Source organism: Gallinula chloropus, assembly GCF_964237585.1.
Source record: "Gallinula chloropus genome assembly, chromosome: 2".
In the NCBI taxonomy this organism is placed as follows: domain Eukaryota; kingdom Metazoa; phylum Chordata; class Aves; order Gruiformes; family Rallidae; genus Gallinula; species Gallinula chloropus.
In genome coordinates this window covers 118,431,065-118,451,748 of record NC_140086.1, presented here as the reverse complement: position 1 = coordinate 118,451,748, position 20,684 = coordinate 118,431,065, and the positions used below count along the sequence as shown (strand labels likewise).

At 48.3% G+C, this 20,684-nt stretch overlaps 1 protein-coding gene across 1 annotated transcript in view; it reads left to right on the top strand.

Annotated features, from left to right (window-relative positions):
• Positions 1 to 18,795, top strand: part of SH3BP5 (SH3 domain binding protein 5) — a 52,788-nt gene extending 33,993 nt beyond the window's left edge. Inside the window, exons 5-9 of the mRNA XM_084260188.1 lie at positions 6,736 to 6,866; positions 11,330 to 11,372; positions 13,316 to 13,535; positions 16,402 to 16,662; positions 17,305 to 18,795. Of these exons, the coding sequence (XP_084116314.1) occupies positions 6,736 to 6,866; positions 11,330 to 11,372; positions 13,316 to 13,535; positions 16,402 to 16,662; positions 17,305 to 17,486 (837 nt within the window). The 3' untranslated portion in view covers positions 17,487 to 18,795. The remainder of the gene's footprint in view (positions 1 to 6,735; positions 6,867 to 11,329; positions 11,373 to 13,315; positions 13,536 to 16,401; positions 16,663 to 17,304) is intronic.
• Positions 18,796 to 20,684: the final 1,889 nt, after the last annotated feature.

Sequence of the window (20,684 nt, the reverse complement as noted above, 5' to 3'; positions counted from 1 at the left end):
CAATGAAAGGCAGGATTCATTTTAGCAGCTGTCAAGAAGAATTTTCCTGTCATTTGCCGTGTCTCTCTCTCTTTTTTGTGTCTTGGAACTAAAAAAAGCAGAAAGGGTTTTTTAACATGAAAGATCCCAAAATTCGAAGTTGAAAACCTTTGTTCTGTCAGAGTTCCCTTAATATGCCAGTGAAGCTGAACTTGCTATTCCAAAAATGCTAGCACGCTGTACAATGTTCATATTGTCTTGCAGCCCTCAATGCAGCAGCTCTGTTCTGTTGCAGAAGCTTCTCAGTTATAAGAAAGCCTCTATTTCAGGGTGAATTGTAAAAAAACCAGCTGCCTGATGAAGAAACAGGGAGCAAAAAGGATGATACTGTGTAGGAGAGAAATGAAAAACCTGGTATATATTTACAAAAAAAAAAGAGAAGATAAACTCAAAGGTATTGTTTGTGTTATTGTCCACACTATGGCTAGGTATTTGTGGATCTGGTAACCTTGGGGTGTTTCTGAAGGGACCCCTACCTTTGGGGGGTGTGTGTGTGTGTGTGTGTCCCAGGACACCAGCAACTGTCACTTTTCCTAGTTGCTAGCCCCTTCAATAGGAGCAGTGTCCAGAAAGGTGTACATGCTTCTTGATTCTCAGAACAGATAGGTGAGAAAACTGGAAGCCTCTGAGGAGTTGTTGGGGTGGGGTGGGTAAGGGAAGAAATGCTAGCAATTTTGGGAGTTCAAATGGATTCCTCATTTCCTTGGATATTTCAGGGGGACCCCTGTGTCCTCCTACAACCCTTACTCCTTCTCTGAGTACACCTGACATGGGCAAACCCAGCGATTTAGGGCAGAAGGTGGCTGCTGACAACGTTTGGTGGAGTTGTGCTGGTGGTGTTGATATGTGTCATCGCTGAGTGCAGAACATCTGCTTGTTGGAGGACTGATTCAGACCACGAGTTCTCTGATAGTTACACCTGAAAAGTAAATAGGAGCCTTTAGGTTTATTTACTACTGCTATAAAATCTCCTAGGCATGGGCTGGTTTGTATACAGCAGCTGGTGGCTCCTCGGACAGAAAGCGCATTACCCAACTCTTCCTGGTGCTTAAAATAATCTGGGTAAGCTCAGTTCCCAGAAAGCACCTGTCTGCACCTTCCCAGGGCACAGCAGATATTACAAGTTACATGGAAGCTTGCCATGTGATTTTTTTTGTCATTGCCCTTGCTTGAGGTCTTAAGGCTAGGGCCAAAGCCAAGAAGAGGGGAAAATGCTGTTGGAAGTCCTGATTGAACAGGCCCTGCAGTAGTTTGCTTGGAGTACTTTGCTCAGTTTTTGTAACTTATTTAGGAGCAGAGCAAATACCTCCTTGGTTTCAGTGCCTGCAATTAGAGGAGTGCTTAGTGTTCAGTGAGGCAAAACCACGACATAAACAGAATCACTGGGGTCTTGAGGAGCAGAAAGCATCATTGTTCCCTACCAAGTTATGAATGAAAACAGGTTGGAGGAGGAGACCTACTGGAACAAAAGTTTTCCTTGACTGCCACAGTGTTGCTGTTACCTCAGACCATTAACTATCCATTGCATTGGAAATTACTAGTGGAAGAAAAACTGTTTCTGAGGGTGAAGGCTGAGGGTTAAGGAATAGAATTTTTTGTACTTCCACATGTAAAAAATCTCTCTTGAGAAAGTTTCTGCACTCAAGTTGCTTGGATTTGCAAGCTTTTTTGCATGTATGTATTTATAAATGCCAGTTGTGCTGGGCAGGAAATAATCCTGCAGCGGGCCTCGTACATCAACAAATCGAGTGCGGAAAAGCACCTCTGTGCCAAATGTTAGAAGTGGGCTACTAATTCATTTGTTTCTCTTTTGATACAAAAGCCAGGCAAGAGTAAAGTGTTTCTATTTGCTATTTTTAGTCAGAGGTAGCAGGCTTTGTTGAATGAATCTGAAATTTGGAACGAAACCCAAGCCCTTGAGCAGCTTGGTAGCTGACACGCAGTGCGACCAGAGAGCTAAAAGGAAAAGGGTAGGCAAAAGAACAAATAAAGTGCCAGTTTCTTTTATTATACAAGCTGGTGTGAAATACTGCCAGGTTACTTTTGCACTTGACCCAGTGGATGTGGACAAAGATTTGGGTTCCAGAGTGCCACACAGGAAATGGTGTTTGCAGACCTGCACTGGGAGGAAATGGAGATAAGGGTTGTGAGTTGTAATTGCCTTTCAATTTCCTCATAGGCTGGAAAGCCACTAAGGCTATTTTTAACATGACATTCTAGAGGGTTATTGTAAACAAGGCTGTTGTGACCTCTGATATAGAAAACGATATAGTTAAACTGATGAGAAATGGGAGAGCTACTGAAATTTTGCTTATCCTGGGTGGGCTGGAAGCATAACCTGTGGAAGACATTTCTATTCTCAAAGCAGGCAGGATGAGCATGAATAGATGCAGGGAGTACAGGCTGTCACTCGGCAATTTTCTCACCTTGCAGTTTGAGCTGTGTTTCCCAAGGAAACTGGGTGCCTACACAGGAGCTGGATGCCAGCCTGCCTGTGAAGACACAGTTAATCCCTGTAAATGCCTGTGTTTGAGCTGTGTGGTGACCACAGTGAAGCACAGGACTATGATGCGATCCTGAAAGTCAGACAGTTGCTTTTCCCTGCTTCTGCCCTTAACTTGATGTCTGGTTTTGGGTAAATGCCTGTGATTTTTTTTTTCTTTTTCTTTTTTAGATACCTATTTCTCCAGAGGTGTGGGTGTAATGGCACTGAGAGCGATCTTTAGCTCCTCACTTTCAGGTGTCTAGAAAATGCCTTTGCATGTCCCAGTGACATGTCTACACTTCCATTATAGTCAAAGGATATCTGGTTGATAATTTGATGGTATTTGGAGACTAATTCATGTGAACAGAGGGGCAAGTTCATTGCAAGACAAATTCTCTGTTGATGATAATAGAAATGTAGACACCTAGCTTGCATATACACAGGCTTGATGAGCTCTGAAACTGCCTGGAGAAGGGAAGCACTGTTCACTCTTAGCCATTGGCTTACCTGGTGTTAGGTAACTGCAGTCTGTCTTGAAAATTTGGAGATAATCTTTTGAGAAAGAATGAGAAGAGTGCTGCCTAGCTGCTTGTACTTTGGATTATAATGTTGCAGCTTGGAGTGCCAAGAGCAGGGTTATGAAAGGGCTGGAGGATGGAGAATTTTGATGGGACAAAGGGGAGAGATTGTTGCATTTATACTCCTGTTGAAAATCATTCATAAATGGGCACAAAAGGCAGGTGCTGACAGATGTGTTAACCTCAAGTTTGAGACAAGCCAGAGCAGAAAGGAAGATCCTTCGTGAATTGCAAGAGAAATTGCTAATTTCTAATGGCTGATGCAATCTGCAATCTTGAAAAGGTTCTTCTTTTACACTCTTCCCTGAGATACGTTCAGTTTATAAATTCTGGCAGGGAGAAGAAATGTTTTGGCTCTTGATCATAAGACATTTGAAAAAGGAAGGGATGAGGGGAAAGTGAGGAGGGAGGAGGCATGCTCCCTCTTGGTTTAATTTGGCTTACAAAGCTCTCTTTGATATTACACCGTGAAGTACCATCTGTCAGTGTAAAATGTGTGGGTGCTTTCATGATGTAGAGACAAGAGATACTTCCTGCAGATAGAAACACTTGGAGGGGAAAAAGAAAGGCGGGGGGGGGGGGGGGGAAGTCTGTGAAAGAAACAACAAAAAAATCCACATCCTTCCCAGACCTAATCTCTCTGTCACTTTACCCTGGAAATGCAGGGGTTAAATGCAATCCCTGCATTGCTGTTGCAGTGTCCCTTACCTGGTTTGGTTCTAATTCTTCCCCTTGGGAAGCCATCCATTTAAATTTGTATTTTTTTTTTTTTTGATAAACAGCTGTCCAGGGTAATTCTCTGGCTGAGGTGGTCAGCTTTGCTTAATTTCACTGGCACATCTTGCTTCTGCATCTCTTGTTATAACTGAAATTCTTCCTGGCATCTATCTCTGACTTCAGATCATGCAAATCTTGTGGAGGGGAGCAAAGCTCCTTGTACAGACTTACTAAAAACATGTACTCTACACAGGCCTTCCTTTCCCTGGACACCAGGGTTGGAAATAGATGGTAGGAAAGGAGAGAAGAGGTAATGATTGATACCTGTCTTGGGGGATTTTTGTTTGGTTTTGCTTTCCAGTAGTTGAATCTTGTAGCCTGTGCTACCTGGGAGAACGAGGTCTGCCTGGAATAGGTGATCCAGCCATTAAGGGTAGGTCTAGGCTACAGAATCATCTACTGAATGTGAGGGCATCCTAGAAATTCACCTGCTCTGGGTGTTTTTGTGCAAGGGTACGTTCTCTGCTCACCCCAAAGGCACGAATGGCAGGTACAATGTAAGGAGGAGAGGTGCAGTTTTAATCTGAAGTGGTGTAATCCTCACTTTTATCTATGACACTTCCTAAGTGACACTGTTGCATCTTGATAGCTTTAAGAGCATGAACAGGGCTTGCAAGGGTGGTGGTAGAAGCCTGGTGACTTCTATTGAGAAAACAGCTTATTCAATACCTGTGACCAAGAGCTTGTTTGGAAGTCCACTTTAAGGCTGCTTTTTCCCCAAATGCATTATTAGATCTGAAAAAAAAATGTAGTTCTTTCCTACAGGAGCCTTGTTGGGCACCTTCTAAGAATGTTTTTGAAAGGTGAGATGTTTCCCTAGCTGGCTTTACACTGGACCACCCCAATGGAGAAGGGGCAGCATACCTTGCAGTCTGTTTCTGTCCACCTGCCCTGATGGACAGCTGCTCTGTTTAAAAGCTGTTTGGCTTTTGAGGAGGAGCAGATGATCTCTTTTCATTCAGACATGAAGAAACAATGCTTAAATGCATCTTGACAGGTGATGGGTTTCCACTGAGATACCTCACAGTCTTCCAGGTGTCCTCCTCAGCTTCAGGCATGCACCATGAGCTACAGTCTGCGGGGAAGGGGTTTGTGTCTGGCTTTCCTGCAGACTTGTGTGGGTAAGGTGAGCACGATGACAGAATGCCCATAGGAAAACAAGGGAGTGTGGGGAGGTGGTTTTCTTTACATCATTTGTTTCTCAAAATCCCATGTTTTCTTAGATGTTTTGAGGTGTTAACGATCCATCATCCTCAAATCCCAGTTCTTCAGGGTTCAGCATTTTTGTGATGTTTGATGTGAAAGATGCACAAAATCAACTTGACACTGGACACCTAACTGGCTTTATGGTTCTGATGCTGGTAGTGCTCACCATATGGTTCATCCCAGATATCAAAGCTGATGCTAATTTTGCCCCAAGAATGGATGCAATGGATTGATGCTTAACTGAGTCCTGGCAAATTCCAGACTCTCCATTACTTTGTGGCTTCCAGCACTTTCAAATTGCAGTTTCCTCACTGCACTACAAAAGTGGCAAACCAGCTTCTGCATGGTCTTTAGGGACTGCATTTTAAGACACTTCCATGCTAAACCCAGCCTTGTCTGACATATTTCTCTAGGGAAAGTCATTGCATCAACCTAACTTCTGAACAGTTGCTCAAGGTAAGAGGCTGCAGCTTGTTTCCAGAATGCAGGAGAAAAGTGTGTTACGAATCTGTTGGTTTACTGTTTTGACCTTTCTTCAAAAGTGGGTGCTGTTATATATAAAATAGTTGAAGGGGGTTGGCATTGTGTTCCTTCATATCTAACCAAAGAGCTTTTAGAAACTTTTCTTTCTCACAGTTTAAAGTTCTGTAGCAACTTCTTTGTCTAATAGTAAGTGGTGTGTGCAGATGACCAAACTCCAGGTGTGGCAGCAGGAGCTTCTAGTTGATGCTGGTGCAGTTCAGCTGTGGCATGTAGCAGTGTCATGCTTTCCTTTAGGCATCAGAAAGGGCAACGCCACAGTGTGCCTGAGAGGAGGAGGGATCCAACCCAGTCCAAGTTGACTGTGCTCTTTTACCCCTGTTCAGTTCTGCCTGAGGGTTAGGATACTCTCAAGCTTGAGCTTTGTGGGTCAGGTTATTTAAAAACAAGGTATCTTGAATGTTTTCTCTCTCTGGGTCAGAGAGGTCAGATGCACCATGTGGCAGTGGAAGCCAGCTGGAGCAAATTTGCTTGAAGTTGTGGAGCAGTGGTTTTCACAGCTGAGACCTTTTGAAATCCAGAATGGAGAAAATCAAGTCCTGCCATTTTTTTTGGTACTAGATACCTTTATAACTGCAAGAGCAGGAGCCTGAAAAATGCTTGCTTTCTCCTCATGGCCACACCAATGGGGAGGTTTTCTTACTTTAAACAAATTGGTCACCTCCCTGTCTGGTATTTGACTGCCAGTGCACTAAAGACAACAACTTTTCTGACATATGCCTCTGCCATCTCAAATTTGCACAATAAAAGTACCCTGGATGGAATTACTGGCAAAGCTGGCTAGGGGATACCAACAGAGCAGCTAGTGGAAGGACATTTCCTTTACTTGTTGCTTTTATAGACTCCCAATTGCTGCATGGCAGTGTTTCCTTACAAAGCTTTGAGGAAATGATTGCTAGAAGGATCTGTTAGCTTGTGTTTGCAAATCTAATGTGTTGCTGCCTCTTTCAGGATAGACTTTAAAGCAGGTTCATTGAAAGAAATCTTCTTCTATGCCCTCACCTCCCTGACAGGAGCTGACTGGTGGGATTGTGAAGATGCTGTTAATTAAAATAGTAAGAGATGAAGTATTGTGTCTTGCCACTCAACCTGTGCTTTCCCCTCTTGAAGGTCATGGAGGCAGAACAGACCAAAACGAGGAGTGAGTTGGTTCACAAGGAGACTGCAGCCAAATACAACGCTGCCATGGGAAGGATGAAGCAGCTGGAGAAGAAGCTGAAAAGAGCCATCAATAAGTCAAAGTACGTTTTTACGTTTGAAGACCATCCTGTGATTCTGAGGGTCGTACAAAATATCAGTACCATGCAGTTCATCTAAAGGATCTGTGTTTCAGACTGTGCTTCAGCTTTCAGACTTGACATGGGGTAGAGGCTGATGTTTAGGCTGTTCCTCTTGACTGGAGGAGTTGAGTGTTCAAGACATGTCACCTTAATCCCAACTGAGAGCTCAGGTCAACGGCCTACTGCTGGAATTGCTCCTTTTTGATGGTCTGTTTGGAAAGTGTCGAAGGTTAGGGTTTTAGTCTGGAGAAAAGGAGATTGAGGGGAGACCTCATCGCTCTCTACGACTGCCTAAAAGGTGGTTGTAGTGAGGTGGGGGTTGGTCTCTTCTCCCTGGCAGCTAGTGACAGGACAAGGGGAGACAGCCTGAAGTTGTCAGGAGAAGATTAGGTTGGGTATTAGGAAAAAATTGTGAACTGAAAGGGCTGTCAGGTATTGGAACAGGCTGCCCAGGGAGGTGGTTGAGTCACCATCCCTGGAGGTGTTTAAAAGAAGAGCAGATGTTGTACTTGGTGACGTGGTCTAGTGTAGGACCTAGTAGGGCTGGATGGATGGTTGGACTCGATGATCTTGAAGGTCTTTTGCAACCAAAACCATTTGATGAGGAGAAGCAGGACAAGAAACCTTTTCCAGGCATATTCTTGGTGTTGTTCTGGTGCGTTGAACCCTTTTGGTGGCGTGTGGCTCACGAGGCTGAGCTCACAGGTGCTGGCCCCGCAGCCGCGGGGCTCTGCCTGTCGGTGCGGGGCAGCCCGGGAGTGTTTGCAGTTCAGTTGTAATTTCCAGCTGGGACAGCGGCCAAGCGGGTGGCAGAACCCTGGAGGGCGTGGGACTGCCTCGGAGTAGCTGCTGTGCATCAGGCTGCAAAAGCGTGTGGGAGCTGTCCCTGGGGAAGGGAAGGCTCCCCAGGGAGCACAGCTGAGCAGCAGGGGCCGGTTTCGCCGCCACGCAGAAGCGAAACAGCTTTTTAACTCGGAACCTGGTTGAAATTTTGGCCCTGTTTGCAACCAATTCCTAATCCTCTTTTATATTTCACAGTCGTTTCCTTTATATTTCCAGACTGTAGCTTATCTAAGCAATCTGCTTTCTGCATTTAGCTCTTAATCCTCCATCTAAAAATGACTTTTTTTGGTGAAATCGGTCAACTAAAAATCTATTTTGATTGGTGTCTGCTCAATTCAAGGAAGGATTAGCACTTCTCAAGGAAGATTTCAAGCACGTTTCCCAAACAGTGTGGCACTGGGGCTCAGTGGAACGAGCTGCATGCCGCTTGTCTAGCACAGCACAGGGACTGTGAAAAACAGATCACTGAATGACAGATTCCTCTGGCTAGAGCAATAGCAAGTGGTTTGGCTGCTAGGAGTTCCTTGCTTACAAGAAGATTTCAAATAAAGACCCCATAAGTTGTCACATACCTTTTCATAAGGATGATGGCTCTGAGCCTGATGTCCCAGGTACCTCTCGTGTGAGTCGCCTTCTGAGCCTTCATTTGGCAGGGCAAGGGGAAATGGACTAAAACTAAAGGAAGGAAGGTTTAGGTTAGATACTAGGGGGAAGTTCTTTACAGAGAGAGTGATGAGGTGCTGGAACAGGCTGCCCAGAGAGGTGGTGGATGCCCCATCCCAGGAGGAGTTCAAGGCCAGGCGGGATGGGGCCCTGGGCAACGTTGTGCAGATCCAGGGCTGGAGGTTGGTGTCCCTGCCTGTGGCAGGGGGGTTGGATCTCTGTGATCCTTTGGGTCCCTTCCAACCATCCTATGATTCTATGATTTCCTTCCTTGCTGAAACTACTGTCATGGCGGTGTTGTCTTGTGTTGTGCTCCTCAGGACAACCTGGCTTTCACTTGCATGAAAGGATCCCAGCTTATTCCTTTGTCTCAGTGAAAGAGTCAGCAAGGGCTGACTGTAGCAGAAACCACCTAGGTGTAGGGTGTTTTGGAGATCCTTTAATAAGGGTTGGACAGAAAAGCCAATTCTAACCTAGTATTAAAGCAGAAGATGCCTGGTGGCACAAACAGGCTTCTTGTGGGTGTATTTGAAGGCATATTACATAGGGATGCTGGAAAGGTCAGTCCTCTCTCCAGCACTGTAGCTTTCACCTCCAGGAAAATGGAAACTGAGTTGAAAACATTGGTGCTGTCAGGTGGCTACATAAAACTGGGAGATGTGGCTGCCTGGACTGTAGGGTGTAACTGGCTGCTAGCTGCTTTTTTAGGAAGTGCTCTGCCCTGCCCCCTGGGTGGTGTGGGAGGGCTGGCTGTAATGCCTGAGCCCACGCTGACTGTCCTCTCTGTGTAAACTCACAGGTCAACATGCAGAATGAGTTGCTCTTTTCCATGCAAAATACTTTCATTCTGGATGAAGGTGCTTAAAGTGTTACTACTTGAAAATAAGACTGGGACAGCCCAGAGGAATGTCATTTAGCCAATTTGCTGTCTAGAGTTGAGGTGTGGATGATTATTGGACTGTTTTGGTTTTGCTTTTGATGTTGTTTCTAGGTGCTTACTTGCTTGTAAGCTACGAATGTGCGTACGGCTGCCTCTTCTTCACGGTCGCCAGACCCTCTGGCTCGGTGCCTCCACGCTGTAGGATAATGAACTTTCCTGTGTTAGCTGGGTCTTGGAAGTCACTTTCTGCTCCAGTGACTTGGGCAAAGTCCCTCTTCCCCTCATCTACTCGCTTTGCTTGACGACACGATGCCATGGATTCAGGAGACTGATGATGTAGGACACCAGTTGCATCAGTGAATGATCTGCCAGCCCTGTGGTGTCAGAGACCAGGTTCCAATAGTTACAGTGTCAGGGATGTAAGAGCGTTAAGTGACCCGCGGAGATGCGAGTCCCTGCCCTGCCAGTGCCTTGCTTTCTGCTGGTGTCACATGCCTGGCTGAGCAAGGAGGGTGCTTACCTTTGAGCTCCTACGCCTCAGGCTGTTGCTGTCCTGTTCCTGGCTTAGGTGGCATCTTTCTTGGCTCTTCCCTGTAAAAGCACCCGCTCATATGTGTGTGTGTATGTGTTTGGGCAGGCACACACACACACATATATATGTAAAATGTTTTTCATGACACATGCATACTTGTTTGCTGATAGAAAGGGGACATTCTCCCAGGCTCATGGAAGCTGGGGGAGGTTAGGTTTCAAGCCTGGTTGTGCCCTCCCAGCTGGGGTGAGGGTAAGGAAGGCAGAGAATTGGGTCACTTGAGGTGAGTGGGTTTCCCTGTTTGCCCTGCAACACCATTTTGTCAGTGTCTCTGCCCTCCCATTGCTTTGGGGTGTGGCTGTAGGAGTCCTTTAACTGTTGGATCCAGACCCCCAACCATGATACCTCACCCTGCCTGGCAGGTCCATCTGTGCAGACTTTGGCAGGGCTGTGTCCCTGCGCGGGTTGGCAGAGGTGCAGCTTGACCATAGATCACTGTCACTGGAAACATCTTGGGCTTGGCTGTGCTCCCCTAGTGATGGGAGTGGGGGGGGGGGCTGATTAAAAAGGTAGAAGCTGTGAAATAACCCAGTCTCAGGGGTACCTGTCTCTGTTACCGGCGTGTGACTGTGCAGTGAATTCCACCCTTCAGTGTGTACAGCACCCAAAAGCCACAGTCTCGTGCTCGCGAGTTCTGGTGCACAGTCTGAAAGGTGACTGCCTGGCCCCAAAGAGGCTCACTGTCAGGGTGGAATCACAACAAGGGTGGTTATCGTTCTGTTTCACCAAACCCAGTGTTTGGTTGTTCATCTCTCCCATCCTTACCAGAAGAGCTGCTGAGAGGTGAGGAGGGTGGAGAGCCCTGCTGCTTTTTTTTTCGCTGCCCGGTGTTATACCAGATGGTGCTGGTTTGTGGGCTTCAAAGCTAGGAACCTGGAATGTGGTTTCTAAGCTTTGTAACTGCACCTCTTGCGCCCCTGTCCTCCTGCAACCTTGTAAGCGAGTTTTGCTGGCTGTAGTGGGAACAGACTGGGTGTGATGCTGGGCCTGTGCATCCCAGCAAACTGCCGGAGCGTGGCGTGGTGGGAGGGAAGCGCTGTGCCCGTGCGCCTGGTGCTCTCACCTCTCTTCATCCCCGCTCCTTCACTGAAAACCCTCCAACATCTGAACGTAGGGAAGGCTGAAGATTTGCCTTCTGTGGGGAATTTACACCTGTTGGCTGCAGAGAGGATGCCTACGCCTGAAGGGCTTATGCTGTCAGCTCCAAAACCTGGGATTTTTTACATTGTATTTAGGTCAAAGGACCCATGAGCAATAGATCTGGTAGAGGGGAAAAGAGAGATGCTGAGAGCCCATGTAGATGCTCTGTCATGCAGACAGCAGCCTGTTGGGGTAACAGGGAAATACAGAATAGCAGTGTTAGTGCTACGGAGAGAGCGACTCCTACTCCAGTACTCTGCATTCAGTCCCAGTGATTGTAAACAACTGTTCTTTGTTTTTCCACAGACCTTACTTTGAACTCAAGGCAAAGTACTATGTCCAACTAGAGGTATGTATGCAATTGAAATCCATCTGAAACTCTTCACTGCTTACAGTAAATACTGAAATTACATCCAGAGTGCTCCGACAACTGTGGTGTGTTTCTGTACAAAACACAGTCAATCCAAAACCCCTTGAGCAATTTGCCAAGCACATTTTCAAGATAAAAGACTGAGAGAGGTTTTGTTTCTTTGTGTGAAATAAGTGTGTTCCAATCCTGCTGCTTACTGCCAGAACCAAGCAAATACAATTTAACTGTCTTTACTTGTAGTTTGAGGTCTCTGGGCTTGGTTTGTTCCTTTATTCCTCCAATGTTTTATGCATCAGGCTGTTTAACTGTGCTTGGGGTGCTCTTTCCTGTTCACTGGTTGGGTCAATTAACAGAACAAGTAACCTGGCTGTAGTACTCAAACACCACACACATGTGAATTTCTAGTTTTGGGTTTGGCAGAAGTACAATTTTGGGTTTAGCTGGATAGGTTGCTGGGGTGTAGGGCTGGCTTTTTAGGGTGTTTGGTTTGGGTTTCTTTGGTGTTTGGGGTTGTTTTTTGGCTGCTCTGCACCACACAGTGCAGTGCAATGCTGCCTAGCCAGTGCTTGGGCACCGTGCAGGCCTTGCAGGGCACAGTGGCCCCAGGGTGGCAGGGCAGTTGTGTGTGGGATGGTAATCCCTGCTATTAGAGCCCTCAGTCTTGGAGCTGCCAGGGGTGGGAGAGCAAAGTCACACTAAAAATTCAAAAGCAAGAATTGCTGTCTTTCTATTTGAGTGACTTTGGCCACACATGGCTCCCAAAAACCAGGAGCGTGGCTCCTCTGAGTTGAAGGGGAGTGGCTGGTGCTGTAGAGTGTGGGATGTGCGCAGGGTCTGAGTGGAGTGCCTTGTACTCTTTGCCACAGGTAGAGGAAGGCTCCATTGAGGTGCTAGATCAGCAGGGGCCTAGCTAGAAAAGGAGTCCCATTCCAGTGCGTCCTGCACCTTTATTGTGAGCCCTTCCCTGGGCTGCCTGAGGTGCCAGAGCCTCAGAGCCTCTGGTGCGCACCTCTTCCTAGCCAGGATCCAGGCTTGGGCAGCCCTCTGCTCTGTCCTGCCCGGCTGTGTAGCCGTGATCAGCAGCTGCTGCTGTGCAGGGATGAACCCTTACCCGGCCTGGGCTGGGTGCCAACCCAATAATCCTTTTTGGCTACCAGCATCTTTTGAGAAATCCCCTTTTCTCCCAGGGGCAGAGGCCCACTGTTTGGGGGCCTCTTGCTTTTCTGTGACAGCTGCTCAGAGCCCTCCTGAAGCACGGTGATTGGGTAAACATATACAATATAAAAGACAGCACAGATTGCTCTTCATGTGTGATGTAAAGCAGAGTTGAAACAGCTACAGATACACCAGCAGTGCTTTACCTGTGGGAGACAGGGTGCACACCACGCTTGCCCTTGCTGTAGAATGGGGCTTGTGCCTGGGGACATGGAAACTGGGGTATTACAGCTGTCAGGGTTGGGGGCTCACTGCTTTCTGGTCTGCAGGTTTGGTGACCAAGGAGCGATGAGTCTGGTGCTCTGAGGAGAATGAGGTTTAGCTCCTCTAGGGATGACCCATGGTTGTGCTGTGCCCTGCAGGCATGGGCTGCCAGCAAACCCCGGAGGGTAGCTGTGGGATAAGCAGAGATATGCTGTCAAGAGCTGTGTTCCTCTTAACGAGAGATCCTGCACGGTAACAGGGGGACCCCTGATCCAGACTCCAGAGGCAGTCCCATGCCTGGTTCCCGTGGTTTGCCTTGCTGCTGTCTCTTGTCTCAAGTGCCACTGCTTGCACCGGGGTGCTCTTGAATGACACACTGTCCCACCACCAGCCCTGGCTTATGCTGGCTTACCTGTGCAAAGCCACGTCACGTGGATGCAGAGAACCGCGTACTGCGCATCACTTGTAATGCAAGCGTATCTAATACCTGTCTTCCTTGGCAGCAACTGAAGAAAACTGTGGATGACCTGCAGGCAAAACTGGCCCTGGCAAAAGGGGAGTATAAGACTGCCTTGAAAAACCTGGAGATGATCTCAGATGAGATTCACGAGAGGAGGCGGTCCACTGCCATGGGGCCCCGGGGATGTGGCGTGGGTGCTGAAGGGAGCAATACCTCAGTGGAAGACCTGTCAGCGGGTAAACCGGAGCCGGACACCATCTCCAGTGAGTAGAGTGTTCCTGTGCCTGGGAATATCCTTCAGCCAGGTTCCAGAGGGGGCAGCGTGCCTGGGAAGCAGACTGTTGGGATCAAGCGCTTGCCTTGCAGGGTGGGTCTGTGGCAGAGGGGCTAAATGTGCTGCTGCAGCAGTACAGAAGGGTGTGAGGCTTGCACAGAAGGGGTGCAAGGATAAGCCCCTTCCCACTGCGGGGTCTCTTGCCAATATGGGATTTGAGCAGAGCATGTGTGCTGCGAACAGGGGAGGTGAAAAAGCAGCAGTATGCTAATGCTGTGTGTTCAGGCTCTGTACCAGAGACGTTTCTCTTGGGTGACAGCAGCAACCACTGAGCGAGCCCCAACCTTAGGTAACCTCTGCTTTCTGGTGGCAAGCTGGGGACCTTGGTGCTGCTAAGGCTGGAACAAACAGTCTGTTGTACTGTGAGTTTGCTTTTGTCCTGGCTCTGGGTGAAAGTGGACACTGCAGGTGGCCTACTTCTCCTCCCTCCTGCATACTGTCTCCCTTTCTTGATGCTGAAAGTTGTTTTGGCGTTGGGTTTTTTTGGGTTTTTGGTTTTTTGGTTTTTTTTTTTGCTGCCTGGTCCTACAAATCCCAGTTACCCTGTAGTTCAGCTCCATTTCTTCAGGGAAAAGCCTAGGTCAGGATTGTGGGAGTTCATGGTTACACAACTCCCCCCCCCCAGCCCAAAGACCTTGGAGGTCCATGGTACAGCCCGTCCCTGCAGTGGAAGCTGGGACAGCCCAGGGCTGGCCTCTGGCCTCTGTGGTGGCAGGGGCAGGAGTTTGTGCACGTTGTGCTGGAGCTGTCTCACTCGGCACCTTGCAACTGGGACCACAGTGAGTGTGGTGTCTGGGACAGGTGTATCTGAAGTCCCAAGGTTGAGCCTGTCTGAGCTAGGCAGGGATGGCTTCTTTGGATACCCCTGAGTGTCCCCTGCAGAAGGGGGAGAAGGCCTCCTGAGAGCCTGAGGTGTAACTGAGTTGAGGGTTTTCTTCTGCTGAAGGAGCTCAGGGGCCTGGTATGTAGGGGCTGAGAGTGCCAGGGAGGTCAATCCAGAGCAACCAACTGCTGGCTCTCCTGGTTGCTGTTGAGGATCCGGCAAGGACTGGCAGCATGGGCTTGTCCCTCTCTTTGAACTGCAGAGCCTGACAGAGGTGGAAGAACTCCAGGTTGTGTCTAGTGCCAGCAGAACAGGGTTATGATGGGGCAGGACTTGCGCTTTGCCAGATGTCGCAACCAAAACAGCTCTCATGGGTTGTAATGTGGCAGAGGCTTATCCACCAAGGCCCTTTTATATCTTAATTTCTGCTTGCTGGAGTTGAATAAAGCACCCCACTGTCACCAAGAGTTTCTTGGCCCTAGCAGGTGCTCCTGGGTGTGATGGTAAGCTTAGGTGGTGATAAGTAAGTTGTGCTTGTTGTAGACTGGCTGGTATCGGTGCTTCTTGCTGAAAAGAGGGCTCCTGAAATTAGAAACCTCCTTTTTTTGCCCAATCTTTTTTCTTCTTCTTTTTTTTTTTTTTTTTTTTTTTGCTTTCCCCCCCTGCAAAGTTATCTGTGTTGCTCCCTGTATATTGGTAAAACGCAGCGGTGAGAAGACAGGCCACTCTGCAGTCTTGGATTTGGGATCATTAAAACCAAAGCCAAGCCACAACAAACTGGTTCTGAGCACAGAGCGCCCTGGAGGGAGCTCAGGAAGCACATAATGCTGTTACCCATTTTATGTTTGAAGCCTTTTAGGTTAATGTGTAAGTACAGTGCTGCAGTCTGCAAACCCAGCAGAAAAGGGCTGCACATCTCTGCTGCAGCTGCGATGGTGGCGGCTTCTGGCACCCTTCGTGTCCGAGTGGTGCACGTGAGCCCCGGGCTGCTGGGTAGCAAAGGAACTACTTTGAAACTCCCCCTCTCTGAGCTGTTTTGTTAGCGCTGCTGCTTTGCTCCCACTGCTCTTTCCAGGTGGTCCTGAGCTTCTCCAGCGTTAAATGGGGGAATTGCAAGGAGGTGTATCTGAAGATAACCTCAGGCTGCTGTGAACCTCTTGCTGGTCGTGGGACTTCCTCAGACCACCGTGGTTCCAGTGCGCGCTGTTGTTGCTTTGAGGCCGGTGGGCGTAGTCAACCCCCTTCTGGTCCCAGCGGGACCACTTGTGTGCAGAAGTCTTTGGCTCATGAGTCCTCATCCCGCGATGAGCCAGGATTGATAAATGTTGGATTTGTTTTAGCAAAGTCCTTGCATGAAACGGAACAGCCTTTGCTGGGTTCCTCCTCCTCCTGTCGCTGACACAGAGCCTTTGCTTGATCCAGCCAGCCAGCTTGGAGTTGCTTTGCTTTAATTAGAATTTGGATCTGAGCAAACAGGAGCAGGGAAAATGGGGGTTCAATCTCTTCTTGCCTTGGTGATCCTCATCCAAAAAAAAGGATCCTGGGAGTTCACTCTGGATTTTAACCACAAGAGTGGGAAAATAAAGCGGAAGTGATCAGCCTCTGGAGTTACGACTTTCTAATTAGTGCCTTAAATAACCGGGAGTCTCTGCAGGGATTGGGATGGTGCTGGCTGAGGTGGGTATGTGCCAAAGAGCACAAGTGAACAAGGCCAGTAAAAGGCCAAGAGCACCTTGCCACAGTGGGTGGTAGCTGGAGTGGAGCTGGTCTTGCACGGCATGGCTGGCAGGTGGGGTGTTCCCCCAAGCAGGATCCTGTACGAAATGCCGGGTTCAGGCTTTGCAAAGGGGGCAGAGTGTGACAAGCAGCAGCCCAGGGGGTCAGCAGCACACGTGTCTACGGAAGATGTGAATGTGGGAAGGTGCAGGAGAGGGGCAGGTTTGCTGACTGGAATATTCCTTGAACATTGCAGTGGCTTCAGAAGTGTTTGAGGATGACAATGGCAGCAGCCTCATATCCGAAGAGGATTCGGAAACTCAGTCGGTGTCCAGCTTCAGCTCTGGTCCTACGAGTCCCTGTGAGGTGCCCACTCAGTTTCCTCCGGCGACGCGACCCAGGAGCTTGGATCTGCCCAGCCCTGTGTCCCTCTCTGAGTTTGGGATGATCTTTCCTGTCCTTGGCCCCCGGAGCGAATGCAGCGGGGCGTCCTCCCCCGAGTGTGAAGCTGAGAGAGGTAAGCACAGCCGGTTACACCCCATGCCCCTGCTTTTCAGCTGTATAAAGGGAACAGGGAAACCTCCTCAGCTCCCCTTGGCCTACCGCCAGCACACGGAGCTCGGACCTGCTGGCCACTTCCTTGGGGAAGGCGGCTCTTGAAGGCCTCTGTGTCCCACCGTTAACGATGACATCTGAAATGTTCTAATTATTCTTCTGCTGGCTGGGAAGGCTCCCCAGTCCTGTCGCAGTGCAGGGGCCCAAGAACGCCCATTTTAAGAAAAATCTTGAGGCTTTTTTTTTAATTACCATCCCGCTTCATGAAAATCCTGCTTTCCGGGGAGGGGGAAAGGTGCCAACAGGAACCTCTTGCAGGCTCTGCCAGCCCGTGCTGACAAATTCAGACTAGAGGATTACCACAGCTCTTGTGAACTCCCACCAAAGGCTGTTTATGCTGTAATTTCCTGATGCAGTGCACAAGATGAGTGTGTCCTGGGTGGTCAACTTGGGTTTCACTAACGTGTCTTGCTCTTGCTTCTCTTTTTCTTTCCTTTTTCTGTTTTTTGGGGTTGGTTTTATTTAGCTGGTGTGCTTTGGCTCGAAGCTTTAAGTTGCAGAGTGAAATCCGGGCTTAACACCTGGTTTAATCCTTCCTTTGCAGGGGATAGAGCAGAAGGGGCCGAGAACAAGACAAGCGACAGAGCGAACAAGAACAGGAGCAGCAACAGGAGCGGCTCCACTGAGGGGCTGGCTTTGGATAACCGAATGAAGCAACTCTCCCTTCAGTGCATGAAAATCAAAGAGGGAATATGTGCAGGCAGAAAAGCTGCCCAGATTGGCTGAGTCCTTCCCGTGCCCTGTCCTGATTAATGGGAGTATAAATATTTATACATGAACTTCTAAGTGTTTGAAGAACGTCGTGCCAATAATATATGCCAAATCTTAAGCGTTTACTCTAAGAATTTAAAACTGCACTAAGAAGTCTAATTGATGTGGAGGGCTGAAGTTTTTAATTCAGTAAATCCCTTTGTAGGCCGGACGAGTTACCAGATGTTTAAGCTGTGCTGGTATTTCAGAGACTTTGTAAACTGTTTTGTAGCAGCCTGGCCCAAGCAATAACTAGTGACGCTCCGGAGGGGATCTGAAATTCAAGCTGGACACTGGTGGAGCGCGGTGTGGCTTCAGTTTCGTAGGGTGAAATGCTCTGTAGGTACAGCAGATCTCTCCAGTGCGAGTGGCATATTCTTTAAACAGATGTATATTGGTCTGTACGATGCTGAAACTGTAGAAATATTTTGGATACGGGAAAGCTGTTGCATGTGTGGGGTCTAAAAGCCTTCACTCCCCCCCTGGTGCTCACAGGATAAAGATGAGGCACGCCTAAAAAAACCCGGTGTTGAGAGATGGACTGACGGACAGACAGACAGAAAGGGGATGGTAACACTCAGCAGTGGAAAACCCTTTCCAGCCACCTTCCCAAGGCTGGCTTGGAGTCTGAGGGCGATTCCAGTGACCAAAAAGAGTTGACTGGCCCCTTGCCCTTCCCTTCCCCTGAGAAGTGAAGTATTATTTTTCAGCACTTTAAGTGGTTGGGTTTCTTTTGGTTTTTAGGGGGAGGGGTTTTGCTCGAAAAGGGGAGTCATAGATGTGTTCAGGACAGTGTATGATAAGGGACTCGCCCTCGCAAATATGCATGAAGAAAAGGACTTGCCGGTGTAGGTTGACAATGTGTTCTTAAGCTTCTCCGTAGGTTGTACTGTGTGGGGTTTTATAACTGTTAAAGGGACTTGGGGGGAGGTGGGGTTAGCGTGCCCTAGAGAAAGTGTTCAGTAAAACTAGAAAGGGCACAGGCATGTTTTGCCGGCAGCTGTTAGGCAGTAGTAGTGTCTGGTAATTATGCTAATAAGTGGTAGTAAAAATCCTAGGACTCTTTGGTTTTGGTGGCTAATCGTTTCTGAAAGCACCGTTTTATCTGAGATGTCGGTTTATATTGTTAATTTGATGGGAATTTTAGTATCGCCCCCAAGGTATTTTCTATTCCATGGGTTTGCAGTCCTGTTGTATTTCGTCCCTGCCACCGCTTGTGTATCTATCCTCCAAGTTCATGTAAAAACTTCACACTACAGTAAACGTTTTTGTTTTCCACGTTTCATTCTGAGTCTGTGTGAGCCGAGTGTGTACCTCGGGCACTGAGACCCCAGTCTTCTCCTGCAGCACGTTCAGTCTTTAAATACCCACTTCCCAGCAACGACTGCAGCCTGGCCTCACTCCCCTGGGTACTAGGGGACAACTGTTACCTCCTCCCAGCTTCCTGAATCCCTGCATACATCATTCGCTTCTTATTCTGAGCTGTGTGAGGCCAGAGGTTTGGTAAAGTTTACCAAAATCCCTTAGGATGCAGGAAAGAGGGAGTTGGGGTTGGTTTTGTTTGCTTCCTTGTTACTGCATTTCCTCTCACCGTGCTGGTTCTGACTGGAAACCCCACCTGCCTGCGCCTGAGCAGCGGCTTCGCTTTACGTTCAGCAGGCTCTAACAACAGTCGTGTGAGCTGCCCTGCGTACGGCCCGAGCAGGGAGGGTAAAGCCATCGATGGGGAAGCATGAGAGGGCCTGGGACCCCCTCTGGCACCCTGACTCTTCACTCAACGCTTCTCCAAGCTTTGGTGGAAGAGCTGCAGCCGCCGTCCTTTGGCGACCCCCTGGCTCATCAGGTAACTCCCACCGCCCAAACGGATCTGATCAATTAATGGAAAACTCATTTTATTTGTAACTCTGTAAAAGCCACAATTACAACGGTGACAAACTGAAATGAACGAAAGTCACACAACAGGGTGCAGGCAAGCAGACAAGCTTTCTCCAGTTCTGGGGCTGGTGGAGCTCTTTCGCCTGTCTGAAGTGCAGCAGGACGGTGGCTGCCTTTCCAAGTACAAAAACAAGCCTCTGGAGTGTCAGTGTACGTGGTTGCTCCAGCTGCCCTGCAGCAAGAACGTCTCAAGCGAACAGCAGCCTGGGAGATCTGTTTCTCTTTGGTATTTCCAAACCATTTCAGTGTTCTTTTTGACTAAGCCATGGCTGAAAAGGCTCTCCTGTATGTACCCCTATTCTAAATAGCTTGAGGGGTGTGGTCAAGTACGTAATGACTGTGCAGTGTAGTTCCAGGAAATGAGGACTAAGTAAGTCACAGACTCACGGGGCAGGAGGGGACAGGAGCTGTTGCTCACCCATAACGCTACCACTCAGCCTTGGGGAACTGATGGTTGGATTTAACCAAGGCCTAACCTGCATCTTCCTCACAAAACAAACTGGGGAGTGGGGGTCTCACCCTGAGCATTAAAGTAGGATTTAGAAAAAAACACCACCAAAACCAGGACAGGGAAAAGGCTGTGTAGGGCATAAGGAGAATGTCAAAACTTCTGAAGATGCCACCTCCAGCTACCCCTCTACACCACCGCCAGAGGGTTAAACATCATCTCTTTGTGACAGTCTTCCCTTGGTGGATCAAAAAAAGTGAAAATCCTCTTAAAGCCCCTCTGAGCCTCTGGCTTCCCTTTGGTCAGTGACTCCCTGCCTCCCCAGCTTGGGGAGTAAGTCAGAACTGCCTGGTATTTTACAGCTTAAAAGCCTGAGTCGTGTGTTTACAGGCAGTGAAGGCTTAAGGAGCAAGAGGTGGGCGACTGGGGAACTAGACATGAAGTAACAGGGCACACATACCATTGTTAGGGTCTGGGCTGCTGGGCAGCCATTTCTAGTGATGCAAAGACTTCATCTAAGTCTCAGTGCATGACACTTCCATGCTTACATCAACAGCTAATAGTGTCTGCCATATGGATCAAAAGATGCTGAAGGGAATCAGGGAAGGAAAAGCCTAACTCGGATACTGGCCTGAGGCTGTGAAAGTCTGTGGAGCAGTATGCCTTCCAAGAATTTTTTAAGATTTATGGGGAAAAAAAAATTAGAGAAGTACGTATTTGACAGCAACAGTCAAAGCAAATCATAAGTGCTTACACAAGCAGTGGCATGTCCTTAATGTATTCCATTCCTT